Source organism: Rhinolophus sinicus, linkage group LG17 (assembly GCF_036562045.2).
Source record: "Rhinolophus sinicus isolate RSC01 linkage group LG17, ASM3656204v1, whole genome shotgun sequence".
NCBI classification, from domain to species: domain Eukaryota; kingdom Metazoa; phylum Chordata; class Mammalia; order Chiroptera; family Rhinolophidae; genus Rhinolophus; species Rhinolophus sinicus.
In genome coordinates this window covers 4975309-5001853 of record NC_133766.1, presented here as the reverse complement: position 1 = coordinate 5001853, position 26545 = coordinate 4975309, and the positions used below count along the sequence as shown (strand labels likewise).

At 39.8% G+C, this 26545-nt stretch overlaps 2 protein-coding genes across 5 annotated transcripts in view; one reads left to right on the top strand and one right to left on the bottom strand.

The window, feature by feature from the left end:
* The first annotated feature begins 18 nt into the window (after positions 1–18).
* On the top strand, positions 19–24798 carry VAMP4 (vesicle associated membrane protein 4). Of its 4 annotated transcripts, none has more exons than XM_019713660.2 (8): positions 19–158; positions 8435–8554; positions 9445–9491; positions 12465–12515; positions 15582–15682; positions 16572–16651; positions 18967–19018; positions 24078–24798. In XM_019713660.2, exons 2-8 carry the CDS (start codon positions 8489–8491, stop codon positions 24104–24106), a joined length of 426 nt encoding a protein of 141 aa, XP_019569219.1. In that variant the 5' UTR covers positions 19–158; positions 8435–8488; the 3' UTR covers positions 24107–24798. The 4 variants fall into 4 exon arrangements, with proteins under 4 accessions (XP_019569219.1, XP_074178467.1, XP_074178465.1 ...); XM_074322364.1 differs by lacking the exon at positions 19–158 and adding an exon at positions 5532–5696; XM_074322366.1 differs by lacking the exon at positions 12465–12515.
* The window catches only part of MYOCOS (myocilin opposite strand), a 40915-nt gene continuing 35199 nt past the window's right edge, over positions 20830–26545 (bottom strand). The window contains exons 2-3 of the mRNA XM_074322367.1: positions 23330–23426; positions 20830–21088 (exon numbers count right to left, since the gene is read on the bottom strand). Of these exons, the coding sequence (XP_074178468.1) occupies positions 20906–21088; positions 23330–23426 (280 nt within the window). The 3' untranslated portion in view covers positions 20830–20905. The remainder of the gene's footprint in view (positions 21089–23329; positions 23427–26545) is intronic.

The following is a 26545-nucleotide window of genomic DNA, read 5'->3' as shown; positions in this document are numbered from 1 at the left end:
CGGCGGCTGAGAGCGCGCAGCCTTCCCGGGCTCTGTGTTCGCATCGTTTCCGAGCCGGCCTCTCCGCCAGTTCTGATCATGAGCCACACAGGGGCTGAGCGCGGCTGCGGGGCGCCCTGGAGGGCCTCCTGAGAAGAGAACCTGTAGAAGGAAGTAAGGTAAGGAATGAGGACATTCTGTCCACAGCACAAGAAAACTGCCCATCCTAGCCATTTATCTTCTGCATCTCTCGCCCCATCCCCGCCTTAGTTTAACCACTTTACCCGTATAATTCAGGTTTACTTTGGAGAATGGCACTGGACTGCACTTTTTCTATAGCAGAATACAGGGGTCCACTATTAATGTAATAACATGAAAACTCAAAGGAAAAGAAGAACTACTAGGGATGCAGGGGTGTCTCCTCTTTTTCTCCTCCCCTTAGAGCACAGGATGTAAAACGTAAGACCCATTTTGATAATCTGCCACCTTCGGCTGTCATCCTGATGTCATCGATAAGTAGTTACTCTGCTTATCTTATGTGTATAATGAACATGCTGTACTGTCAGATGCGCATCTTATCCTCATATCCTAAGGACGTTCCCGTGAAGACCACTGTTTTTAAAAAGACTAAATTCACAGCGCTCTAAGTCGCAGGAGGCACGCGTGGCCTGGGGAGAGCAGCGAGGCTCCGAATTCAGCATCTGTCGTCTGGGCTGTCACAGACCCCGTCTGCAGAGACAGCCGAGTAGACAGCCAATGGTTGAACAGGTTAAAGCAGACTTAAACTTTGGTTTAAACGAGTAGTTCTCAGAGCTTGGCATGCATCAGAATCAGCTGGAGGGCTTATTAAAGCGGATGGCTGAGCCCCATCCCCAGCGTGTCTGATTCATCCAGTCTACAGGGGGCCCAAGGATTTGCACTTCTAGCAAGTTCCCAGGTACTATCGACAATGTTGGCCCAGGGACCACACTTGGAGAACCAGTTTTAAAATATGATTTGAGAGATATCACAATGGATCTAGTTCCCATGCCATAGTTTTAAAAGATTACTCCAAAAACCCTCTAGAAGTAACAGCAAAGAAAATATTTTCAAGTTCCACCTGCTGCCTTCACATTATTTCCTGTCCACCCAAGATAAGAACTGGCAGGGACCTCTGAGGTGGCGGCAGCCACTACGTCATGCAGGGTTCCTGATGGGTGAGAGGTGGTTCTTTCAAAACGCACTTTCCAGAGCTGAGGACACTTTGTGCTCGAAGTGCTACTTAATCCCAAAGAAACAAACAGCCTCTGCCCTCTCGCCCCAAGGGTTTATACAATCCAATGAACATTTAAATTGCAGAAATACTTGAGAAATAACATTAGACTCTGTCTTTTAAAATACTTATATGTGAAACATTTCTCCCAAGGTTTGACTATGAGATATAATTAATAGGTATGTTATCATTAATATCGTTAATTTAAGCCAATTAGATATCACAGTGCTCTGTTTTATTAGGATTCCTGGAGTGGTTACCGGTATGATTTAAAATGCAAACTGAGTTTAGATAAAGCCATTCAATACTGTGGGGTTTTTTTTCCTTAAACTACAAATCCAGACCTCTGGATGTATAATTTGCAGTTACCCTTACTTAATTGAAACATAAGGTTTTTTTGATAATAATATTCAATTAATAGATTGTTGCTAAGATAATTGTAAAATGAAGAATAAATCATTGAAAGCATTTCTCAGTTTGGGGGACAGAAGATGGGAAAGAGCATGTGGTAGGCAGAATAACATTCCCCCAAACATGCTCACGTTATGATCCACAGAACTCGTTAACAAGTTAGGTTACGTGGCAAAGGGGAGTTAAGGTTGCGTAGCAGCTGACTAGTCTCGATGATTCACGTGAGCCCATTGTCATCACAAGGGTCCTTAAAAGTGGAAGAGGGAGGCAGAAGGAGAACCAGAGAAGGGGTGGCAGGAGAAGGGCTGGCTTTGAAGATGGAGGAGGGGGCCGTGAGCCAAGGAAAGTGCCTTCCAGCCTCTAGAAACCAGGAAAGTGAAGGAAACAGATCCTCCCCTGGAGCCTGCAGAAGGAATACAGCCCTTAGATACCTTGATTTTAGTTCAATGAGACCTTGTCAGGCTTCTGATCTCCATAAACGAAGGTAACAAATTTGTATTAAGTTACTAAGTTTTGAGTAACTTGCTACAGTAGCAATAGAAAACTAATACAGAGCATAAACCATGAGAGGGAGTGTGGTGGGGCAGATCACAGCGGGAGAGCGGCAGAAAACTAGAAACTGAGGTGAAGGTCAGGTTCTGAGAAGTCATCTATTCCCAGTATTTAGATTAAACCTGTCATGGCACAGGAAGAGAACCAGTAGAGAACCAGGGTCACAGCTGGAAAGGACTGATGTTCTCAGGAAGAACTGAAGCATTTCATGATTGATTGTATATAGGGAATAAAAGACAGGGACTCAAAATGGCTTTCACATTGGCCTCTGGATGACTGGGGAAATCTATAGAAAGAAACAGGGAAGGAGAAAGGCATCATTTGTAGAACTGTTGCTTGAGAGGAATTCAGAGGTCATTACACTAGCAAAAACCCAAAGCCAGAGCTAAACGCCAGTCTCCCCACCCTGCATGCCTATCCTAAGGGCTCCCACCCTTCTCAAATTCTGTCGGTGGTATCCAATTGGAATTAGTGGTCCAAGATATGAGGGAAGACGCTTCATAAGTGGGATAGAACACTGTTTAAAGGGAATCTCTTCTTGGTGTACAGTGAGTGGTTTATATTATGCTGGAAACTATTTCATACCGGAAGTCTTCTTTGCACATGGGTTTGTTTTCCACATTTAAGAAGAAATTAATGGTTTCCTCTGTCTTGGAATAATGGAAGGCAGACATGACATCCAAGGATAATGTTGTACCCTTTTAGGAGCTGGCATCAAACCTTTCTTAAAGGTATTGACCTGAGCAGTAATTCTCCAGCTGACATTAGGCTGGACACACGCACACAAACACACACATAATTGAGGTAAAACTGTAATTCATCAAAAATAAATGAAAAAGTTATATATGACTAAGTGAATTCAGCTATGCCTCCTCTGAGTGTTATATCTGATTCCCAGGCTTCTCTTTGTTCGGTAGTTTCCTACTCTGTCCCTGGACACCTGCAGACACACTAGTTTCCTTAGGTCCAAGGACTGTTAAGCATTTATATCATTTTATAGGGAAAAACTGATGGTGTGGCATACCTGGCAAGTTGTTTGCCTTTGGGCCAGTGGACAGTAACAATTTGAAAACTAGAAAGCCAGGAGAGATGAGAGAATGGCACCAAGAGCAATGTCTCCTGCCTGTGGCATCAGCCCCTGTATAAGGGTCCCAGGCCTCCTTCCAAATCCTGGTTTTGTTTTTTGCAACCTGGATACTGGGAAACAGTACAGCATTTTCTCCATCATTTAATTCTAAATTAAGTTCCTCTGCAGGAAAAGGGAAAAAACCTTGGAAAACAAGCTGTTTTTCTCCTAGGCTCTAGCACAGAGCACATCTACTGCAAACATATCATGTATCCCACTGTATTGAATGTTACCGTGTTCCCCCCAAAATAAAACTGGGTCTTATATTAAGTTTTGCCCGAAAAGACACATAATGGCTTATGTTCAGGGGATGTCATTCTGAAAAATCATGCTAGGGCTTATTTTTCAGTTAGGTCTTATTTTCTGGGAAACACAGTATCTCTCCTCAGCCCATCATATTTTTCTACCACCGAAAAAGGGAGTTTAGAACAGCATTTAAGAAAAATCATTTTGGTATTCCACGCAAGGTACAACTTTAATTTCATGCTGAAGATGGTGACATTAATCTTGGGTGCTACTTCAAAGTGAATAGAGTCATCCATCAGATATGTGACAGGTGTTCTGTCAAAGTCTGTGGATATAAAATGGTAAACACTGTTTGCTGTCCTCCAAGAATAAATAATGCAGGTTGGTGATACTGAAACCCTGTTCTGACTCTAAGTCTGGTGTTGCTTATATTCTTTCAGGCTTACTGTTTTATCTGATGTATATTAACTATGAAATGCCATTTTCTAAGCTTTCAGAAATGTTGGGCATTGTCAAAGGGACTTTGTTCAGGTAATTAAAGGGGGCGGAGCTCACATTAGCCTTCCTCTAACCAATTTACCAAAATGGTTGGCAGAACTAAAGAATTACGGTTAAAAAAAAATGGTTTATTCACAGAAGCTATGCGATGACATGCCCGTAGAGCTCAAGACTCATAATGCCTTAAATTTTCGTGTAAGAAGGGCTGAGGCTGTAATTGGCTAAAGCTCTAATTGGCTACGGCACCAAAGCAGCGAAGCACCCCACAAAAAGCGATATACAGATGTTAAAATCAACTGTAGACAAAACAAATAACTTCCGAGTCACGCATGGAGTCTGGGGTAGTCTCCCCATCAAGCCCAGGGATAGAAGCTGTAAGCAGCTTTCCTCCTAGGTGGGCCCTCTCACTCCAAGTCAGCCTGGGCCTGAGTAGTCGACTCTGAGAGGAAGTGATTCTAAACACCAGGCTTTCAGATGCTTCAATTAACATCCCAGGCCAATTAAATCAATTTCAGAATAGTGCCTGGGCCCCAGTCGTTTTCTAAGGCTTTTCAGGTGATTCAACTATGAAATTAACTTGAGAGTCCTGCCCTAACCAAAGTATCTTTCAATTTAGTGTGTGTTTGGCTTAAATATACACTAAGTTAAAACACTGTATCAACAAACAGGACCCATAGATACTAAGTAAAAAAGACGTGTAGCAAATAAATCACAGGGGAAACAAAAATGAGTGCAACAATCCAGCTGGGGCGTGTGTGGGAGGAATGGATAAATAGAAACCTTTTGAATTACGATGCCCAGCTACTGCAACTTACTGTGCTAACTTGAAGGGGGGAGAGAGTGTTGAACAGTGGAATGCGTTTGCAAGGGTGATTTCCCACCTGCAACCTGAAGGCTCGGGTGACTGCCTAGTGTCTGGACCTAGGTATTGTGAGTGCGAACTCTAAAGGGTACAGGGGAAAGAACAAGGTCCTCGTCCCGAACTAGCTGTGCAACCTCTCAAGTAAATCTTTCTGGATCAGAGATTCCTAATGTCTAAAATGAGGAGCCATCCAACTCCGATTCCATCAACAAGGGGTCACACACATCTCCCTTCTTCGGGTAAAAACCGTAGACGTTCGGAAGCCGGTCCTCCGGCTTCGAACCCCCACCCGCCCAGACCCCGTTTTTCCTCCTCGGCTTCCTTGGCCGGGGATGGACCGCGCACACAGCACCTGCTAAGGTCTCACCAGCCCAGTCCCGAGCGACTTCTCTGAGCTCCCTCCACCTCCCCTGAAGCCCTCCGCGGCCGCCCGGGGCGGAAGGCGACCTCGGAAACCGCTCCCTAGATCACAAGCACAACGTAACCCTGGGAATCCTGATCTAAGCTCCGCGCCCGCCGGGCCCGCTCGGGGCGAGCGCGCGCAGGGGCGGCATCGACTCCTTCGGCGATCGCCCGGCCTGGTCCCGCCCCCTCTGCCTGGCGCCGGCCGCGGAGCGCCGATCGGCTCGATGAGCGGGGGCGCAGCTGCGGCGGAGCGGCCGACGCCGGGTGGGCGCCCACTGGCTCGGCTCCCCGCCTCCCTCCTCCTCCTCCCGGCCGCCCAGCGCCCCCCGCCCCGAGAGCTGCCCGGAGCTCCCCGGGAGCCTCAGGTATGGGCGCCCGCCTGTTCCCGTGGAGGGGGGGATGCGAGGAGGACGGAAACGGAGACGACGCCCCTGCTCCCCACCGCCCGCGTCGGCCTGCAAGACCGGCGTCGGGGGCCGGGGAGGGAGCCCCGGTGGGCAGCGGCCGGGGGTGCAGTGAGGAAGGGCGACTGCTGGGCGTGCGGATGGGGGGCGGTTGGGGGGAGAGGAACGGGATGGAGGGGGCTCCGGGCGACGGGAGAGCAGGGCCGAGGGTGGACGCGGAGGCAGCCCGGTGGGAGTGGGTCTCGGGGGGCAGAAAGGACCGAGTTAGGGGCCGACCTGGTGCGACAGACGGACCGTGGGAGGCGACGGAGCTGCTGGCGGGAGGGGCTCGGTCCCGGTGTTTAAAGGGCCCGGGTGCGAACGCCGGCCCGCGGCGCTCACGGTGACCGGCAGGTGGGGCAGTGTTCGCGCTCGGACGGCCTTGGCGATAACGTCTTCAGGCCGTACCCGGTAGGGGGCGCTCGCTGCCCCGAGTCTGCACCCGCCCCAGCTGCTGACGGGCGATGAGGGCGAGGGGTCAGGGCGGCGAGGCGGGGAACAGGGAAGCCGCTGCCCGGAGCCAAGCTTTTTGGGAAGTGAAATACGCAGGGTTTTTGTGTGTTTATTTGTTTGTGTGTTGTGTTTTTTTTTTGCGTAAAGTAAAACAGAAGCCAACCTTTATTAAACAACAGGTTAGAAGTGTATCACGTGTAAAGCCACTGAACAGGGAACGCACCACCGCTTCAAAAAATACAGGAAACTGTAAACATACGAGGATGGCAATAAGAAGCCTACGGTGGTGACACTTTTTAAAGTGAATTGTGCGTTGGCGTTATACCTTCAATGTTGAAATACATCATGAAGACGCTTATTTACATACATACCGAGGCACAGAGACCTGAATGCATGTGTATTTTGTTGCAGGAGAAATCTTAGGTGGAACATGGATAAGTCTAATTTCTAAGCATGGTTTTTTCCTGCGAGTTGTCTGGTACAAATACCACCAATTGCCCTGTGGTGCATGATGCCTAATTAATCTGTCTGCTGCTTTGCTGGTGGTTTTTCTGTTTGTCAGACACTGGGGTCTTGCCTTCCTTGGGCTATGGGACCTGAATATCGGGCTTGCTCATCATTAAGTTAGTAGCTTCACTGTGTATTTCATAAAGAGATACTATGTAAGTCTGCCTGTCATTTGCTTTGGAATGTTGAGTCAGCCCCTTTGTAGGGTTTAACATGTAAATAAAATACAGACGTAATTAAAAGAAAAGCTCAAGTTCTTCAGTTGCTTCCAGTATCGTTTGTTTTTCCATGCGTTCTGTAACATTTCTGCATGAATGAATTATTCTGACACCAAAGTTTGAGGAATAAAATGGGCCAGGTGTATGCGACAGAAATTGTGGAATGAAGAACTAGAACTGTTACAAGAATTTGGTTTTTGTTACATGTGGTTACGTTTCTGGTTTGGAAGTATTTCTTATCAAAGAAAATTGATTTCTTATCAATTTGTCTTGACAGGAAGCCAACTTAAACTATAACTTTTATTTGGTTTATGAAACTGTATTCTGGGCTTGTTTATTTATTTATTTATTTAGTGTATAACATTAACCAACAAACTGATGTCTATATCGAATGTAAAGAGTGTCCTCAGTTTCTTGTGGAAGACGAAAGAGGGCTGCTGGGTTGTTACAGGGAAATGCTCTTTCTAGAACAGAACTGTGTAACCTGATGGGCAACTAATTGAGTAACTGTTACAACAGATCGTGCACAGCCATTGATTAATTTGGGCCTGTGTTTCTGCTATTTCAATGAGCAGAGTGACTGACGCTGTTAGTTACTTATGTTTACTAAGACTTAGCTTTCTCTTAGTTTTCTAGTATTTCAGAGAAGGAAAAGGAAATGCATATAAATCACTGAGCACAGTGCCAGCACACAGTAAAACACTGGGCTGGGCATACCTTAGCTATTCTTGTTATTCCTCCGTCTTCCAGTCCAAGACATTGAACACTCATGTTTGCATATGTCAGCTTTTTCTCCAGAAAAGCTGAGCATGTTGCGTACTCAAGCATTTTCCTGGAAAATCCGCAATTGCGTATTTGCATATAAAAGGCTGTGAGACTTTCTGTAGGGGGGAAAAAACTAGCTTTGTTGAACAATACTTACCCAAGATCCCTTTTCTTGGAACACTTAATGCTATGCTTCAGCAAAGGACGTTACAGTTCACAGAATTTTTTTGCATGTATTTGATTAGACCATCCTAATTCCAGGCAGAAACCTAGAAAGCATTATTTTACAGATGAGGACCCTGAATCACTGTTCCAGCAACTAACTACAAGTGAGAACTGGAAGTGTTTCGCTGTCTTCTAACTCCGAGTTAAAGTCCTAAAGCATTTAATGTCTCCTTTTCAGGGAAGCAGTGCTGTTTTTCCCCTTTCCTGCTCATACAGTCTTCTCTTTCATTTTATAAAGACTTCGTCACTGATTCCCTTCACATGTCCTAAGAAAGTTACATCCGTTTTCTCATGGCTTTCATGATTTCTCCTGTATTGAAGCCTGGCATGGAGGCCGTGCACCGTCCCTGGAGTGGAGCAAGTGAGAAGGGAGTAGTGGAAGTCAGAGAAGTGAAGGCAGCCCCATCGTACAGGGCCTGTACTCTGTTGTTGTAAGTGCTTTGCCTTATACCCACATGTGTCATATCTGATGTAATCTATTTTCTCTTTAAGGTGGTGAGCACTTATTCTGCTGGCAAGTAAAAGAGTACTTCTAGAGCAAAAAATATGCCTCCCAAGTTCAAGCGCCACCTAAATGATGATGATGTCACTGGTTCTGTGAAAAGTGAAAGGGTACGTTCAGAAGCTTAAGCTTTAAAATAGTAATATTGCTGACTGTCCCGTTCTTTTTGTTGGAGTTTGCTGATGTATCTTTTCTACCTCTTTTTCCCATCTTTTATTTAACATTGGTTTTCGGTGAATTTCTTGTAAACAGATACTGCCTGGAATTTTTTGAACTCTACCCGTGTATAGTTTTTGTTTATTACGGGAAAACTCCAGCGGTTCCCACGGATTATGACTGATACACCGCGGCTCTCGGCACTAGCTGGCCCCCTGCTGGCAGAGAAGACTCGTCACCCTGGACTATTCGGGCTCTTTGTTATCATTTGGGTCTCAGCTTAAATTTCACTTCTTGCAAGTGATTTTCCATGACAACCTAGTCTCATTTAAGCCACCCTGTCACTTTCTGTCTCATCACTGTTTTCATTCTCTGCATAGGATTTATCACCATCAGATATTTTTCTGTCAGAGCTCAGATCTTGTCTGTGTTGTTCAAAGGTGGTGCTTGGTAGTTAGAACAGTGCCTAGCATGTGAAGATGCTCGAGCATATTTGTTCAGTGAATACTGAATAGAGAGATGGGAGGGCAGGAGGAAGGAGAAAGGACTCACTCCTTCCTGATGGCCCCCAGTTCCGCCCTCCCACACCCGCTTCAGTGACTTCTGCCCTGTGGTCAGTCATGGGATTCTGGTAACAATAGCATTTTCTGCAGAAAGTCTGCAAATGTGGTTCTACGTCTTTGAGCTTCCAAGGAAGCACGTGTAATTCCTCTTCCCGCCTCTGGAAGCTTGGAGTTAAGAAATTTCACCAGATTAGAACTTGTTACTCTTCCCTAATAGTTTGTAAGCCCTCTCAATCTGAAAACTCAAGTCTTTTTTTTTCTGTCTTCTTTTTTTTTGACAGAGAAATCTTTTGGAAGATGATTCAGATGAAGAAGAGGACTTTTTTCTGTAAGTTTTTTTTACAGCGTTATTGGGATGTAATTGACATATAATAAAATGCATATAAAGTGGACAATATGAGTTTTGACATACATACTGTAAACCTGTGAAATCATCACCAAAATCAAATACTGAACATAGCCATCACCTCCGAAGTTTCCTTGTGCCCCTTGGCAGTCCGTCATTCTCCCAACGCCCAGGCAGCACTGACCTGCTTTCTATCACTACAGTTTGTATTTTCTAGACTTTTTTTTTATAAATGGAACTATACATTATGTCTTTTTTTAAAAACTGGCTTAATTCACCCTGCATAATTATTTTGAGATTCATCCATGGTATCACACATATCATTAGTTTGTTTCCTTTTTTTTCCGAGAAGTATTCCATTGTATGAATGCACTGCAGTTCATTCACCATTCACTTGTAAATGGATGGGTACTTGCTGCAGTTCTGTGTTCCTTCTAGTATAAATAAGGCTGCTAGAAACAGTTCCGTACACGTTTTTGTGTGAACATGTGCTTTCACTGCTCTGAGATAAATCCTTAGGAGTGGAATGGCTGATAGATGTTTACAGCTGTTTTCCAGAGTGGTGTCCCACCAGCATCGAGCATCGAAAGAGCTCTCGGTGCCCCAGTTCCTTATCAGCCCTGCGTTCGTCACTCTTTCATTTTAGCCATTCTTGTGGGTGTGGAGTGGTATCGCCTTACGGTGTTCATTTGCATTTCCCTAACGACAAATTATGTTGAACGTCTGTTTTTTTAAGGCATATTTTCCATCCCCATATCTTTTTTGATGAATTACATGATAAAATGTTTCGCCCAAGTTTAAATTTGTCTTCTTATTAATTTGTAAGAGTTCTTTATGTATTCAAGATACAAGTTTTTTGTCAGATATATGCTTTACAAATATTTTCTCCCAGTTAATATAACTTAAATCTTTTCATTTTCATGAGTATCTTTTGAAAAATCAAAGTTTTGATTTTGATGAAATCAATTGATTATTTTCTTTTATTGTGTTTGCTTCTTTAAGAAATCTTTGCTAAATCCAAGGTCACTGAAATTTTCTCCTATGTTTTCTTGTAGGAGTCTTACAGTTTTGGCTTTTCCATTTAGGCCTATAATCTATTTTAAGTTAATTTGTATATATGGTTGAGGATAACCGTGGAGGGGGCTGTCCGATTGTTCCACCGCCATTTGATGAAAAGATTGTCCTTTCCCATTGAATCACCTTGATACGTTGTCAGAATTAGTTGCCCTGATCAGTTCTTTGCAGCTATGGTTAGAAAGGACTCCCGCACAGACCTAGGTTTGTATTTTCAAACTCAGGAAGGATGACATTGTTGCCAGAGTTTTCTCTGGAGATTGATGTGGGTGGGGGGAGTGCCTAAGAGAAAACATTTATCTCCCTCTTTGTTGTAATGTTTAAACTTTTTGTAGAGACTTTTTCTCCCCAGATAAAACTATTTTATAAGAAAGAATTGATAGCCATGAAGCAATGGACAAAAAGAGCCTATAGGATAGAAAACAAATCCAATAACAGAAAATAGTATTATTTTTCTCAGGAAGGTTGATGAATTGGGAAGATTTCCTGTAGGTGACAAGATTTACAGAGTCAAAAAGCTAACTGCTCACAGTGCCAATTACTGTGAAAAGCTTTAGGCTACAGCAATAGCTACCTGTCAAAAAGGAACTCAATATTGAAAAGAAGGCCAGATGCTTTGGTTATATGAAATGATTACCTGAACGTAGGTTAGATACTCTTGTGGGAAACACTAACTCTCCCAGCTAACACTTACCACTGGAGGTCCACTCCCAAGTAATGGCATGTCTCATCCAAAGGCCTGACAACAAAATGGGCCGCTTGTTCAAAATGCAACTTCCACACGCTATGGTTTTGTCTGTGTTGAAAGGGAGAGAAACCAAATAAAATTCTTGAAATAATTTTTAAAAACTAAGCAACGATTTTCACAATAGCCAAAAGTTGGAAGCCACCCAAGTGTTCATCACAGATGAGTGTGGGTAAACAAAATGCTATATAAACATACAATGGAATGTTCCTCAGTCTTAAATAGGAAGGAAATTCTGACGTGTGCTATAACATGGATGAACCTTGAAGACGTTATGCTAAGTGAAAGCTGGTTACAAAAGGATAAATGTCACACGATTCCACTTATACGAGGTACCTAAAGTAGTCAAAGTCATGGAGACACAAAGTAGAATGGAGGTTGCGGGGGGTAGGGGTGGGGGACACTGAGAGGAGAGGAGAACGGGGAGTTAGTGTTTAATTGGTACAGAACCTATTTGCTTTGGAGTTTTATGGTTTATACCTTATTCTCTATCATCAGAAGAATGGTAATTTCTTAAAATATCCAAAACTTTTCATTTCTAGAATATTAAAATTGGTTAAAATGTGATATAGCGCTCAACTATAATAGAGAAGTAATAATTTGAGAAATGTCGGTGTTTTAATAGACTCATGCATTTCCCTTTAGCCATGTTGGTAAGTTTAAGATGAATCATCAAGAAACATATGTTAAAAATATTAGTGTTTGGAATGGATTTTTCTCTGTATCCATCCCTGACAATCAGCATTTCGTTATAGCCCAAATTCAAGGTGAATTGTACGTTTAGTGTTCTATAATGATTATAAAGCTATTCGTACTCACTGTTACCTTAATTATTATGGTACTTCAAAGTTTAATCATCAGAACATCCTGTGTGTAACTGAGGACTATATAAACCCTAATTTCTCTGAAAGTTAATAACGTTCAGAAGAATTCAGTTAGTTGGGGCCAGCACTAAGTACCAATGAAGTACAGACATGATTACATATCATTCAGTTCCATCAATACCAATAAAATGTGGTGCCTTACAAATGACTGATCCATGTTTAGAATTCAGCTTGATTGAGTGTGTGTGTTTTCTGTTTTTGTTTTTGTTTTTGAATCCTCTCGTTAATACGCACCCGGTATTTTGTTTTCAGAAGGGGACCATCTGGACCAAGATTTGGACCTAGAAATGATAAAATTAAGCAGTAAGTTTCCGAGATACTCATTTGTTTAAATGATTATCATATCTCCTGTGGACCAGGGATGGGCAAACTAGTCTCTGAGCCAAATCTGGCTGCCGCCTGTTGTTGTCTGTAAGGTTTTATTGGAACACAGCCATGCCTATTTGTTTTCTTATGGTCTGTGGCTGCTTTCAAACTGCGATGGCAGATGTGAGTAGTTGTGCAGAGACCCGATGGCCCACAAAGTCTAAACTATCTATAATCTAACTGGCCCTTTATAGAAAAAATTTGCTGAACCCTGATGCAAACAAAGTATAACTCCTGGGTTTTAAAAACCTAGTAATTCTTGTTATTTTCACAAAGCTACCTCTGAATGATAGCTAAGGAAATGCAATACGTGATTGTTGGCTTTTCTTAACTTGATTACCTTATGTCAAATCCATTTAGTTGGCATAATCGTGCCATATTGTTGAGGTACTTCCCCTAGGTTAATGATAATCTAGAATGAATTAATCTGGAATTTTATGAGTTCTGTTCCAATTAATCTGTCTATATCCATGGAGCTTTTTGTTTGTAGATTCTAGGACCATAACTGTTTTTTCAGTTACTTATTTTTTTTGAGGACTAAATTTCCTGATTTATGTTTATTATTATAACAGATATTTCATTTTTTTACATGTAACATCTCAAATTATTTGAGCAGAAGAGCAAAATAAAATAAATCATTTTTAAGGAAAGTTTTTTTCCAACTACAGTTGTCATACAATGTTATATTAGTTTCAGACGTACAACATAGTGATTAGACATTTATATACATTACAAAGCGATCACAGTAAGTCTAGTGCCCATGTGACGCCAGTTATTACAATACAACATTCCTGACTATCTTCCCTGCTTTCTACTTTACATCTCTGTGACTATTTTCCTAACGGGCAATTTGTACTTCTTAATCCCTTCACCTTTTTCACCCATTCCCCTAACCTCCCTACCATCTGGCAACCTTCAACTTGTTCTCTGTCTCTATGAATTTGTTTCTGTTTTGTTTGTTCACTTATTTTGATTTTTAGATTCCACATATAAGTGAAGTCATATGTTTTTTGTCTTTTTCTGTCTGACATATTTCACTTAGTATAATACCCTCAAGGTCTATCCATGTTGTCATAAACGGCAAGATTTCTTCTTTTTTATGGCCGAGTAATATTCCATTGTATATGTATATATACCACCTCTTCCTTATCCATTTGTCTATTGATGGACACTTAGGTTGCTTCCAGATCATGGCTAATTGTAAATCATGTGGCACTGAACGTACATCTTTTCAAATTAAGTGTTTTGAATTTTTTAGATAAATACCCAGAAGTGGAATTTCTGGGTCATAGGGTAGTTCCATTTTTAATTTTTGGAGGAACCTCCATACTGTTTTTCATAGTGGCTGCACCAGTCTACATTCCCACAAACAGTGCACAAGGGTTCCCTTTCCTCCACATCCTCACCAACACTTGTTTGTTGGTTTATTGATGATCAACATTCTGACAGGTGTGAAATGATATTGTGATTTTAATTTGCATTTCTTTGATGATTAGTGATGTTGAGCATCTTTTCATATGTCTATTGGTCATCTGTATGTCCTCTTTGGAGAAATGTCTCTTCAGGTCCTCTATCCGTTTCTTAACTGGATTATTAGGTTTTTTGGTGTTAAGTTTTAGGAGTTGTTTATATATTTGGGATATTAACCTCTTATTGATGTATCACTGGCGAATATCTTCTATCATTCAATAGGGTGTCTTCGTTTTGTTGATGGTTTCCTTCACTGTGCAGAAACTTTTTAATTTGATATAGTCCCATTTATTTATTTTTTCTTGTGTTTTCCTTACCCAAGGAGACATATCAAAATATGTATATGTATATATTAGTAAGAGCAATGTCAGAGTTTTCTTCTAGTAGTTTTATGGTTTCAAGTTTTACATTTAAGTCATTGATCAAGTGACTTTATTCTTGTACATGGTGTAAGAAAGTGGTTTAGTTTCCTTTTTTTTCTGTCCATCTGTTCCCAACACCATTTATTAAAGAGACTGTCTCCACCCCATGGTATTCTTGCTTCCTTTGTCATAGATTAAATGACCATATGTTTGTGGGTTTATTTCTGGGCTCTTTATTCTGTTCCATGGATCTGTGTGTCTGTCTTTATTCCAGTACCATGCTGTTTTGATTACTATAGACTTGTGGTGTAGCTTAATATCAGATAGCATGATACCTCCAATTTTGTTCTTCTTTCTCAAGATTGCTTTGGGTATTTGGGGTCTTTTGTGGTTCCATATAAATTTTAGGATTATTTGTCCTAGTTCTATGAAAAATGCCATTGCTGTTTTGATAGGGATTGCATTGAATCTGTAGATTATTTTGAGTAGTATGGATATTTTAACGATGTTAAATTCTTTCTATCCATCCATGAGCATGGTATGTCCTTCCATTTATTTGTATCTTCTTCAATTTCTTTCTTCAGTGTCTTATAGTTTTCCAAGTTTAAGTCTTTTACCTCCTTAGTTAAATCTATTTGTAGGTATTTTATTCTTTTTGATGTAACTGTAAATGGGATTGTTTTCTTAGTTTCTTTTTGTGATAGTTTGTTATTGGTATATAAAAAAGCAACTGATTTCTGAATACTAATTTTATATCCTGCTACGTTACTGAATTCATTCATTCTAATATTTTGGTGGAATCTTTAGTGTTCTGTCTATACGGTATGATATATGCAAATAATGAAAATTTTACTTCTTGCTTTCCATTTTGGATGTCTTTTATTTCTTATTCTTGTCCAATTGCTGTGGCTAGGACTTCCAATACTATGTTGAATAACAGTGGTGAAAGTGGACATTCTTGTCTTGTTCCTGATCTTAAAAGCTTTCACCTTTTCACCATTGCTTATGATGTTAGCTGTGCGTTTGTCAAATATGGCCTTTACTACCTTGAGGTATGTTCCCTCTATCCCCACTTTGCTGAGCTATTTCAATCATGTCTAATGAAAGTTCCAATACTTATAAAATTCTCAAAAGAACAATTAATAATTTTTTAATCTTATTTTTAAACTAGTGTTCAGAATCAGGTGGATGAAGTTATTGATGTCATGCAAGAAAATATTACAAAGGTAATTGAAAGAGGGGAGAGACTAGATGAACTACAGGACAAATCAGGTACGGATATTTCATAAATTTCTTGACATTACTAATCTATGTTTTAATAATTTACTTCTACTTTTCTAGCCAAAGTTTAGGAATCTTGACTTAGGAAATGGTATTTGTTTTTTAACTTTATGATTTTAATGTTTTAACTTGAGCTCTCTTTACTTTGAATCTTACTGTTGCATTTTTTCTTTAATTGATCAGTTGTTGAAGAGTTAGAGTTATTTGTTTCTTTTGTCTTATGTTGATGTGTTTTGTATTTCTCATAATCTCACTTCTTTTCAACACTTGTTTCAAAGTTATCTGATACTTTTATCATATGCTTTCTCTGGTAACTTAGTAACCTTTCTTTACTGACAGATGTTAGTCTCTGTATTTATAAAAGTTCCTGGCACATACTAGATACTCAAATATTGTTTAAATGATGAATGGCTGAATATCTGATTATTCCTTGACAGACTTGTTTAACCAAGGAAACTTATTTAACCACTTTTAAAATTCATATTGTTTTGCTTCTAAAGCAGTCACTTTTGGTGTCTCCTAAGAATCTAACCTTTTCCACATGTGATTTTTTTTTCTGTAGATGTGCCAAGTACTTGAATTTTTAAAAGTATTTTGTTACCAGAATTCATAAGTTTATTTGAAAGAGTTGAGGCCCTGAGAAGACTTCTCTTAATCTTACTATCAAAATGGATTGAGCAAATTGACCTGCAGCCATTTTTTTGCCTTTTTTTTTTAAATACAGAATGCCAGAGTTTGTGGGTAGAGGAAAGGGAAAATGTTGCTTTCATGTTTAAAGGGGAATAAATTTGCAGAAGTAGAAATTAATGTATTCTTTGTGTGACTAGACCAAAGAATCCTGTGATGTGATTTAATCCTTCTCTCCTTCTGTGTGATGTAGAAAGTTTATCGGATAATGCAACTGCTTTTAGCAACAGATCCAAACAACTTCGAAGGCAGATGTGGTGGCGTGGATGCAAAGTAAGTACATCAGAAGATACTGGGTGGGTTGATGAGCACCTTCAAAGACAGGAATTCATAAAGGGCCTGTAGATTATAATCTCTGTGAGGACAGACACTGTGGCCGCCTTGCTTTTTAGTGTATCTTCTGAACGGGCCAGCATAGCAACACCGTAAATATTTGTTGAATGAATTAGTAACTCTTGAGACAGAAATAACTGAAGGAATCAAACGATGCCTAAAATGATGTTTTCATGAATTTCTTCATAGAAAGAGATCCACATTTTGTTAGTAATTCAGTTACCTCTAAACTTAAAAGAAATATTAATTTCTTATAATTTCTTATAAGCACTTTTGGAACAGCCTATGGCATTACATAGAGATGTTAAAAAGATAAATGGAAGCTAGAGGAAAATATGTTTGTTTGTTTTTAGTTTTGAAAAGGGGAAAGAAAGCAGTTTATATGTCAGAATCCATTATGACAAATGTGGCTAAGGAAAAAACAAATCCCACTATCTCTCATTATTCAGAGAAATAAGAAATAAGAGAAATGTTTAACAAGGAAAAATACGAGAGTTATTATATACTAATGTATTCCTGCAAAACATTTTATAGAAATGAATTTACTTCTTAAATCAAGTATGGCTCCTAATCATTAAACAGAAAATGTTTCTTTTAAGATTTTATAGCAAATTTTATGGCATTTGAGCAAATCTTTTCTTTTTCTTCCTGATTCTGTGTATCATTTTGGCATTGTTGAAAATGTTAGACATAAACTCATTATTTTTAATCTCTCATTTTCAAGTTTAGTAATTATAGTTTCTAAATTTGACTTTGACATATACTAAGGATTTCCTCCAAGATTTGCCTTGGATTTGCTTATTTTTGTCTGTCTACCTGTTGAAACCTCTTGCTTTCAGAAATAGAACTTAGGAAAGAAATACGTCTTATTGCTCCCCGTGTCTAGAATTTAAACTTTTCATTTTAAATTCTTTGTTCTTTAGATTATAAACCTTACATTTTAGTCAAGCTTTGTATGTCTATAGAAGTTTTCTATCTCATAGACTAATTTGGAAGGATGAAAGGTCCCTAAGCCATCCACCTCCTCTCCCCACAGGTTAGCCATTCCCGTAGCCACAAAAAGATAATCGTAATGGCAAATTGACACGTGTTTTGGGTGAAGTTGAAAATTACTGTAAAATTCGAAATTACTTTCAGGTTAAAAAAAAGCAACAAAGTTTCCCTATATCCTCTGAATCACTTTGTCATCCCTAAAATACTTCATCATTTATAGAATTGTGTGGACCCAGACAGCTACTGAAAGTGGACTTCTATCCATCTGGTCTGAGTCTGACTCTGCATTTTTTGTTTATCCAAATTGCAAAACTTCCCTGTATTCTCTTGGTCACTTTGTTCTTGTCATAAATGTAAGGCCACTAAAATGTCACCAGCAGTTCTATTTTAGAAACATTTCATTGGCTACTTCTGGTTGCTATTTGTGATACTCACAGAATGTTTCGTGTGTTTTTAATAACTCGGTATCCTTTTTGCTGAATGAACCATCTTTAATCAGTTCGCTGTGAAAATGTCTGATGAAAATAAGACTTTCATTTGAATTCACCAGGAAAATCAAATCAGTTTGTAATTTATGCATTTTAGGATTAAATGAGGAGTGTGACAATATTATAAAGAGAAATGATGGGAGCTTAAAACATTAAGCAGCTGAAGGTTTCTCCTCTCCACTGTAAAACTGGCACCCAGAATGCTCTTAGGCAAGTTTTTTATTACATAAGGTTATTCATGAAGAATCTAAATTCTCTTCCCCAAAATGGAGATAAAAATGCCGAGAAGTAAGGGGAGTAAAAACTAACAGAATTCTCACATACTCTGAGAATACACATAAGTGCTATGAAAAATGCTGCCTTAACTGTGTGTATTAAATCATTTGCAGTGGGTGCTGAGGTTATTGATCATATCCTGACGCTTTTTAACAGTTGGTAAAATATCATACTTTTCCTGGTCTCGTATTAGAAATAAGTGTGAGAAATCATAGACAAGAGTCCAGGCCCGTGACGGCTCTGATGGGTATGATTAGCTGTGCAGTCCAGCCATGAACAATACAGTCCAGGCAAGCACAACCCTCAGATTTGGGGAACTCTGATTATAACAAAAAGATACCAATAGCCAGCAAGTTCATATGAGAAAAAAGTAGAAAACCTTTCCAGGGATTAACCTGTTTGTTCGCTGATGAGTAAATGTAACGTGGTAAATAGCACAAGACACAGTCGCGTGAATCAAGATTAATACAACTTTCTTATGCTTTTTGTGTGTTACAGATTAAAGCCATCATGGCTTTGGTTGCCGCTGTCCTTTTGTTGGTGATTATCAGTAAGTATTTACTGGATTATTAATTTGGGGGAATATCATTTGTTTCGGAGTTCATTTTAATTCATTTTTATGTCATCTAATATGACTGTCAGACTTCAGGAATGATTTTTGACTCGAGTCAACAGCTCTTAATGTAGAATCTATAGGTCTCTGAAAATACTATTAAATTGTATGTAAACGCAGGGCTGAGTCATTTGTTTGAGGCCAAATATGGCTATAATTGCACCCAGGACCATAAAACTCATTTTCTACTCATTATTAACATTCAGGTTTAGCAGCGTGCGTTTCATAATGTTGGACAAATCTAGACAAAAACTGTCATCTGGAGAATTTTTGTTTTGTTTTTGTTCTGGGCTTGAGGTTGATTTCAGTCATGAAAGCATACTTCATGTTCTTTGTAAAGTCCGGTCATTTTAACATCAGCTTTTCTCCAAGGCGTCTTTACCTATGTTTATGGAGGTTTGGACAGTGTCGCAAAATAACCATTTGAAAATTTCCATGGTGATATTCTCTTTTTACACAGAAAAGAGTTTTGTTACAGAGAAACAGAGTTGATCCTCCTCCATATTATGGGTTCGGATTTGCGAATTCACCCGCTAGCTCACACTGATTTGTAATCCTGAGGTGCTGGGCAGTCCCTGGCAGAGGGGTGCAGACCGGTGAAACATTTGAGTCCCTAATGAGCGCATTTCCAGCTGATGTCTAATGAAGCTATGCTCTGCTTTCTTGTTTCTACTCTCATAAACAAGTGTCCTTCAAAGCGTTCAGTGCCCTGTTTTTCACACTTTTGTGCATTTTGTTGTGATTTCACGGTTTCAAACAGTCCCAAGTGCAGTGCTGAAGCACCATCTAGTGTTGTTAAGTGCAAGAAGGCTGTGATGTGCCTTGAGGAGAAAATAGATGCGTTAGGTAAGCTTCCTTCAGGCCTTATGGTGCTATGGGCAACGACATTCATGCTAACGCATCAACTGTGTATTAAATATGGGCGTCTGTAAACAGAAACGCACATAACACAAGGTTACACACTGACTGGCTGACAAAAGGCTGTGCCCAGAGGCTCATGGGAATTTAACCCTGTGTTTCTCCTATGAGCAGTGGTTTAGTGTTGATGGTTTAGTAAACACTAATTCAGTGTTTGGTGTTTGTGATGACTTTATAGAACATAACGACTGCAAATACCAAGAATTGACCATGGTGGTGGTAAACACAAAAACTTGCATGCCTGAAAGCCTTTCAAAAGGAAAGGGTTTATTGAGCCAAATGCTAGCCACAAAAGGACCAGGTCCTGGGACATGCAATCTAAACCACCAACAGCAGGGCTGGATGGAGAAGACAGCATGTCCGCTGTCCTGGAGTTGATGGGCTCTTTTGTGATGGGCTCTTTGTTGTGCTGTAATGGAGGCAGCAGCGTCACTAGCGATGGTTCCTAAGGGAATAGATTCTCACGTGTGTGTTCATGAGATGCAACACCCCACCCGCCATGGAAGAAAAGCTCTCCCAAAAGAGTGGGTTTGGTATACTCTTTTCAAGGGAGATTTCCAGCAGTTGTGAGGGACAGGGAAATTCTGAGTAAGGAGTTACCTTTCTATGCCTGAGTAAGGGTAACAGTTGCAATGAATGTATACATATACATCCTTATCATCTTCTAATGACAATAGTGACTTAAAACAGGCAATCTAAAACACAAGGGAGTTGACCAGCATAGCACGACCAGAATTATCAGTTCTCCGAAGGACAAGGTTTCTATAGCAATTAGAAGTATAGCAATTAGCAGTACCGTACAGCTCAGTACTTCAGGTTTATACAGGCCTGGTTTTAGACCTTGGGCGGAAGCTGTCTACTTTGAGATGTCAGCGGCTTCTCTTCCTGGTCAGACGAAGATTGAGGTCAGAGAGGGTGTACCGGCCCATTCAGGTGGATTAGCCTCTTCTGAGTGGGCAGCAGGCGTCCAGGAGTCAGCTCCCTCACGCTTGGCGGCACAGGTTTCACAAGAAGTCTCTGTAAAGAACCTTCCCAGCGGGACTGCAAAGAACTCTTTTGGAGATGTCTTTTCCAGGAATCTCTCTGAAGCTAAAACATGCATGCAAAAAGCATCAGAGTAAAACAGTGACCATCTGTGAATAACAAAGACTAAAACTGACCTGGGTTAAGATCTGATTACAACACAGTTGACAAAGAGATTTGCTTTTCTCTGCAACACACGCCATTTTTAAGATAGTGACTAGAATTACAAATGAAAACATATCTGGGCATTGTGGATTCTTAGACATTTTATATAGTTTTGAGAGCATTCATGTTAATAACAGTATATACATACAGATAGAATTATTTTTTGTTTGACAGTGCTCCCCATGTAATTTTAGCATATCAAATAGGCCTAATTAGTTTAATTTCCCCCTTTTATAAAGAGAGAGAACTTTTCTTTGAAATGTTTCTGAGATCCTCCTGAAAAATCTCAGTTAACTTTCAGACTTAAATTTTGGGGACATTTGTCAAACATGTCAAAAGTTTTAAAACATTTGGTCAAATAGGATCATAAGTCACTGTGAAACTACTTATTTATTTAATCATGATGACAAATTGAAGACTTTGCAAGCAAATACAGAAAATTAAGTAGTTATAAGCAAAACTTAGCTCTTACTATTAAGACTCAGTTTACTTTTTAGCAAAGACTTGATGTTACAGAGAATAGGAAATAATCTTAATAAAACATAAAATCCTTGCTTTAAAAAAATATATATAATTTCTTACTAAGAGTATACCAGTAGTACAGGAAAACTGTCCTTATAATAGAGAGAAACCCAAATTCTGATATTAAATCAGCTTACTTTTGCTATTTGGATTTATTTACTTAAATTTATTTTAGTCTTATTTAACTTTACCACACAAAGTTTCTCAAGATTCTTTTTCCACAAACCTTCACCATACCTTGTCCAATTTAGTTTCTCTTCATATTCATTTAGAAATAACCAACTTATTAGGACAAACCATTTTTAAACAATTTTCTCAAAAATGCATTCCATACCTTATGCCTTCTTTTACTGAAAACATTTTTCATATTCATTAGAATTCTCAATCCTTAGAAATCTTATAATGACAGCTGAAAAGTAAGCACTGGCCTCTTAGGGCTTACCCAAGTTGCAGAGTGCAAAGGGGGGAGGCTCCTGCACGTCAATCAAAGAATGCATTCTGATGTCGCTGAGAGGTTTGGAATTATCTCTTTAAGGGAGGGCCCTGGATGTGGACTTCAGGTTTTTTCTTAACGGCCATTAGAGTTTTAAATGATTTTGGCTAAGTTGGTCCATTTTATAAAAAAGGCACAAGAGGAGGGACCAGTTGTGTGTATATATAATTAGCTGGGGTTCCAATTAATAAACTTCTTTGTTATTGCTTAGTATGTTTAATCTCTGATTTTGACTGTAAAAAGTTTAATTATGCCAAATCACAAGTGCCTGCCCTATTCAGGGAATTGCAAAGACTTGTCAGCTTTAGTAAGGTCAACCCTTTTAGATAACATACACGATTCCGCCCCATATTTCTTATACTTGTAGCACCAGCCGGGGTTCCCGAAGAGGGGCTGGGGAAGTTTTGGGGTTCTGACTTCCCATGAAGTCAAAGTTTTGTTCTTGATCGACCGAGGCCGAGAAGCTGTTTGGGGTCTGAAATGGGCTGCTTCTGAGGGCTGCTTCCTACGGGTCTGTCGCTACTGTCTCACGTGTCTCAGAGGGGCCTGAGCACCACGTGGTATTCAGGGGGGCTCGAGGTTCGGGGTGACCAAGCCCTTATGTGTACCATCCAGACAAGCCACAAATACTCCTTCTAACCCTGAAACTGGGGGTATGCTGTTCTGTTGGGTGCCCTGGGAGGCACTACATGTCTTGGACAACAAGTCCAGACATTTCTGCAAAGATTTCTGGTCACCTGGAAACACCCCTGAGAGGGCCAGAGAAACAGTGGTTTCTTTTCTTTGGAGTGGAAATTACCCTCATCTAATTTCAGAGCTAAGCTAACAGCCTTAGTCAACCAAAAGTGAAAACCCTAACTGTAATTGCATCCAATAGCCACAGGATGCCACTATGAGCTCAGTTTTATGTCACAAAAAAAAAAACACCTCAAAAACCAATGCACGTACTGGTGAATAACAAAAATAATAAAGCTGACTTGAGGGGTGTCTCCTCAGTAACTCACAAATACCACACATCCCAGATAGCGTCCTATGGATGTTTTGTTGAGGGATTACCCTTGCTGGCCCAATCAGGGTGTAGGGTGCACAATCCAAGGCTTTGGAGGGGACAAATAGGAGGCACTCACCTTGGTCCAGTAAGTCACAGTGGCACTGCTCTGGATGCCACACTCGTCCTGAGGGAGTCTCGTCCTTTTCTGCTCCTTCGAAGATAGAATACCGCTCCTGAAAAGATGTGTTAAACAAAAAACTTACACGGCCAAAAGCTTTTCATAAAGAGTTTATTGAATCAAATGCTAGCCAGAAAAGGACCAGGGCCTGGGGCCTGCAATCTAAACCACCAGCAGTTGTTAACTGATTTCCCTCTCCTGTCTCTCCCTTCTGTCCTCCAGTCTGCTGTAATTCAATTTAGGACCTCTCAGAATTTTCTCCTTTCAGTGGACAATTTGGAAAATGTGGAATAGCATAAACAAGAAAATAAAATTCAACTGTAATCTTACCGCAGAGATAGCTACTGTTAATATAACTACTATGTAAACTTCAAGTCTTTTCCTATTAATATATGTTTTTCAAAAAACTAAGGTTATATGCATACTTTCTTATTAATATGCTGTATTACTACATATTTTTAAAATAGCAGCTGTATGCTAAGGTTATGCCATAATCTGTTTGATCAAAATGCCACCGTTAGAGGTGTAGGTTGTTTTGTGATATTTTTGCTTCTCCGTTCCCATTTGTTAGCTCTCATCTCAGCCCAGTTCAGTCCTCATTACCTGTTTCCACAAGTGGACACAGCTACATTTAGGAATATTGTTTCTAACATGACATAATGAATCTAATTTTGACGTGTTCCTTTTCCATTTCTTTCTCTTGCAGTTCTTATAGCTGTGAAATACCGCACTTGATTTGATGACAGAGCTCTTCATTAAACAGAATCTGGGACAATAATAATAATAATAAAAGATTGCTGCATAATTTAAATGAAACCCATGTATATAGCTTTCAAAACTTTTTCAAGAAACAAAGAGGCAAATATCACTTCAAATTGGAGCACTGAGAATGTCCGTTGTTTTCTTCCCTTCTAGCAAAATGTGCTTTTAATAATTATGTTTACGGCGAAGACAACCAGCCTCTATTTTGCCATATTCCAAGGATCTAATTTGAAATTAGATACTTGCCAGTTTGTGATTTGTGTCTGTAGTTAAACACTGATAATGATATTTCATACTGTTGCTTTAATGGCATCAGGACTTGTATTCTTGCAGTAAGTTGGGGGTCAGGACGCCTATGTAGAGAACCAGATCGTTACGCTTAAAAGAGATGCTTAACCAGTCCATCAATATTTGCAAGATTCTTCTCACAATACAATTGCTTTGCAAGCAATTTCCACATGTTTGTGGGTGTAACAAAAGCTGTATTGTAAATGTTGCTGCCTTCCGCTAGAACTAAAAACATTCCAGTAAACCTATTTTTGATTGTGTAAAGGAATGTGTAGTAATCTTTTGGCGTTTGAATTATGGAAATGGGAAATTTAAACACTGTGAAAAGCATGGTATGTCACCATGAAACGAGATAATAAAGTTATTGGAGAACGTCATTGGAGTTTTTCAAAATGACCAACATGTAGCCACAAGCCACGGTCCAGTCTCTTTTTCCATTGGCCTCCACTAAGGAGGGACCCGTCCTAATGTGAGTGAACGAAATCCATGGGTAACTCGGTCCCTAATTTTATTTTCGCTAATAGCTTTCCTCTTTAACTTCAACTATTATACCAGAAGCACTGAAAGTAGCAAAGTCACCTGCTTAGAATTTGCTGCTTTGTGTTCCCTGATCACACACACACACCCACCCACCCCCCGGAGATGCATGTTGTACCATCAAGCGTCAGATCAGCCCACAGTGACAAGCAGAAGTCAGGTTCCTGGTGGTCATCAGTCAGTCTCTAACCACATGCTAGCGTCACCATTAGCCAAGCTCAGTCTGTTTTCATAATAAACAATAAAACGCCTTGTTGCCTTTAAAGTGTGCTAACCTCCTTGGGTTGTGTAAAAAGTCAGAGTAAAAACACAGTCCTCTAATGTGTCGGGAGCTTTTATAGTGAAGGTGGCAGTTCTGTAGCAACTTGCGCATATGGGTATCTTGACATATAAAGGTAACTAAATTTGAAATAGGGTTAATAGGAAAAAAACAGTATTTAATTGAGGGAAGGGGTGCCCTGGATAGCTTTTATTTCTTTGGTCGTTTTAATTCGAAATGTACAAAACATTGAATTTTTTTTTCTTTTTTTTTCAAGTTTTCTTTTTAGTTCTACAGAATGAGCATTCAGAGGAAAAAATGTTCTGTTTAGAATGGAAAGAAATTGGGAGGAAGCAGAGTAAGAGATACTCAAAACACCTGAAAGTTATGCAAATCTAAATATGTTTGCCAAATTTTATAGTTCACTGAGAACGTTTAAAAAGAGATAAAGGTCTTCCATACTGTGGAGTGTTGTCTCTGGTCTCTCCAGTCTGTAAATGTCAGTGAACGTAAGTAATGTAATAACTACTACATCTTTTGACACAATAGCATACCCAGGAAAATGAGTATTCTTGGAATTTCAGTAGCTAACATAGTTCACGAATGGGAATATTTTAACTGAATGGAAAGAATCAGTCCTAACATGGATGTGTGTCTTTTTTTGAGGGATTGGAACTAGAGTCATCAGTGGCTAATTTTCCACTAGTGGGTGTAGAAATCTGGTTTCTCCATGATACCTGTCAGTGAAGATGAAGATTATTTCTCAAAAAGAATCCATATTTCCAGTGTTCCTTTTAATAAACTATGCTACTTATAAAGAAATATAAAAAAATAAAATCATAAAATTATTTTTAAAAATTTTAACCATAAAAAAATAAAGGAAATATTTGTATGACAATAGTGTATATATGTAGCTCTCTTTGTATTTAAATATACTGCTGCTGAGAATACTGGTGGTGGACGTGTCACTGTTAGAGCTTTGTGCTAGTGGTGGTTTGGTTTATCATTTCATCTTTCTTGGTCTTGGTTAATCCTGAGACCCTTAACATGGCTATTAACTATTGTAACCTTGGAGACATGAACCTTCTTAAAATCAAAAACAAGAAAAATACATCATTCAAGTTGATGCTAGGCCTCCCCACCTTCCCTCTTTTATTCTTTTTCTCATTCAGCTCAGGTCATCCCGCACTTGAAAAATGAAGTTTTTACCACCATCAAAACTATCGTTATTTAACAACAATGAAGATCAACAGAAAAATTCAAGTAGCTTTGTAAATACTGATTGATCCCCAGTGAAACCAGGCCCCTCTTTTTATATTGCCTGGAAC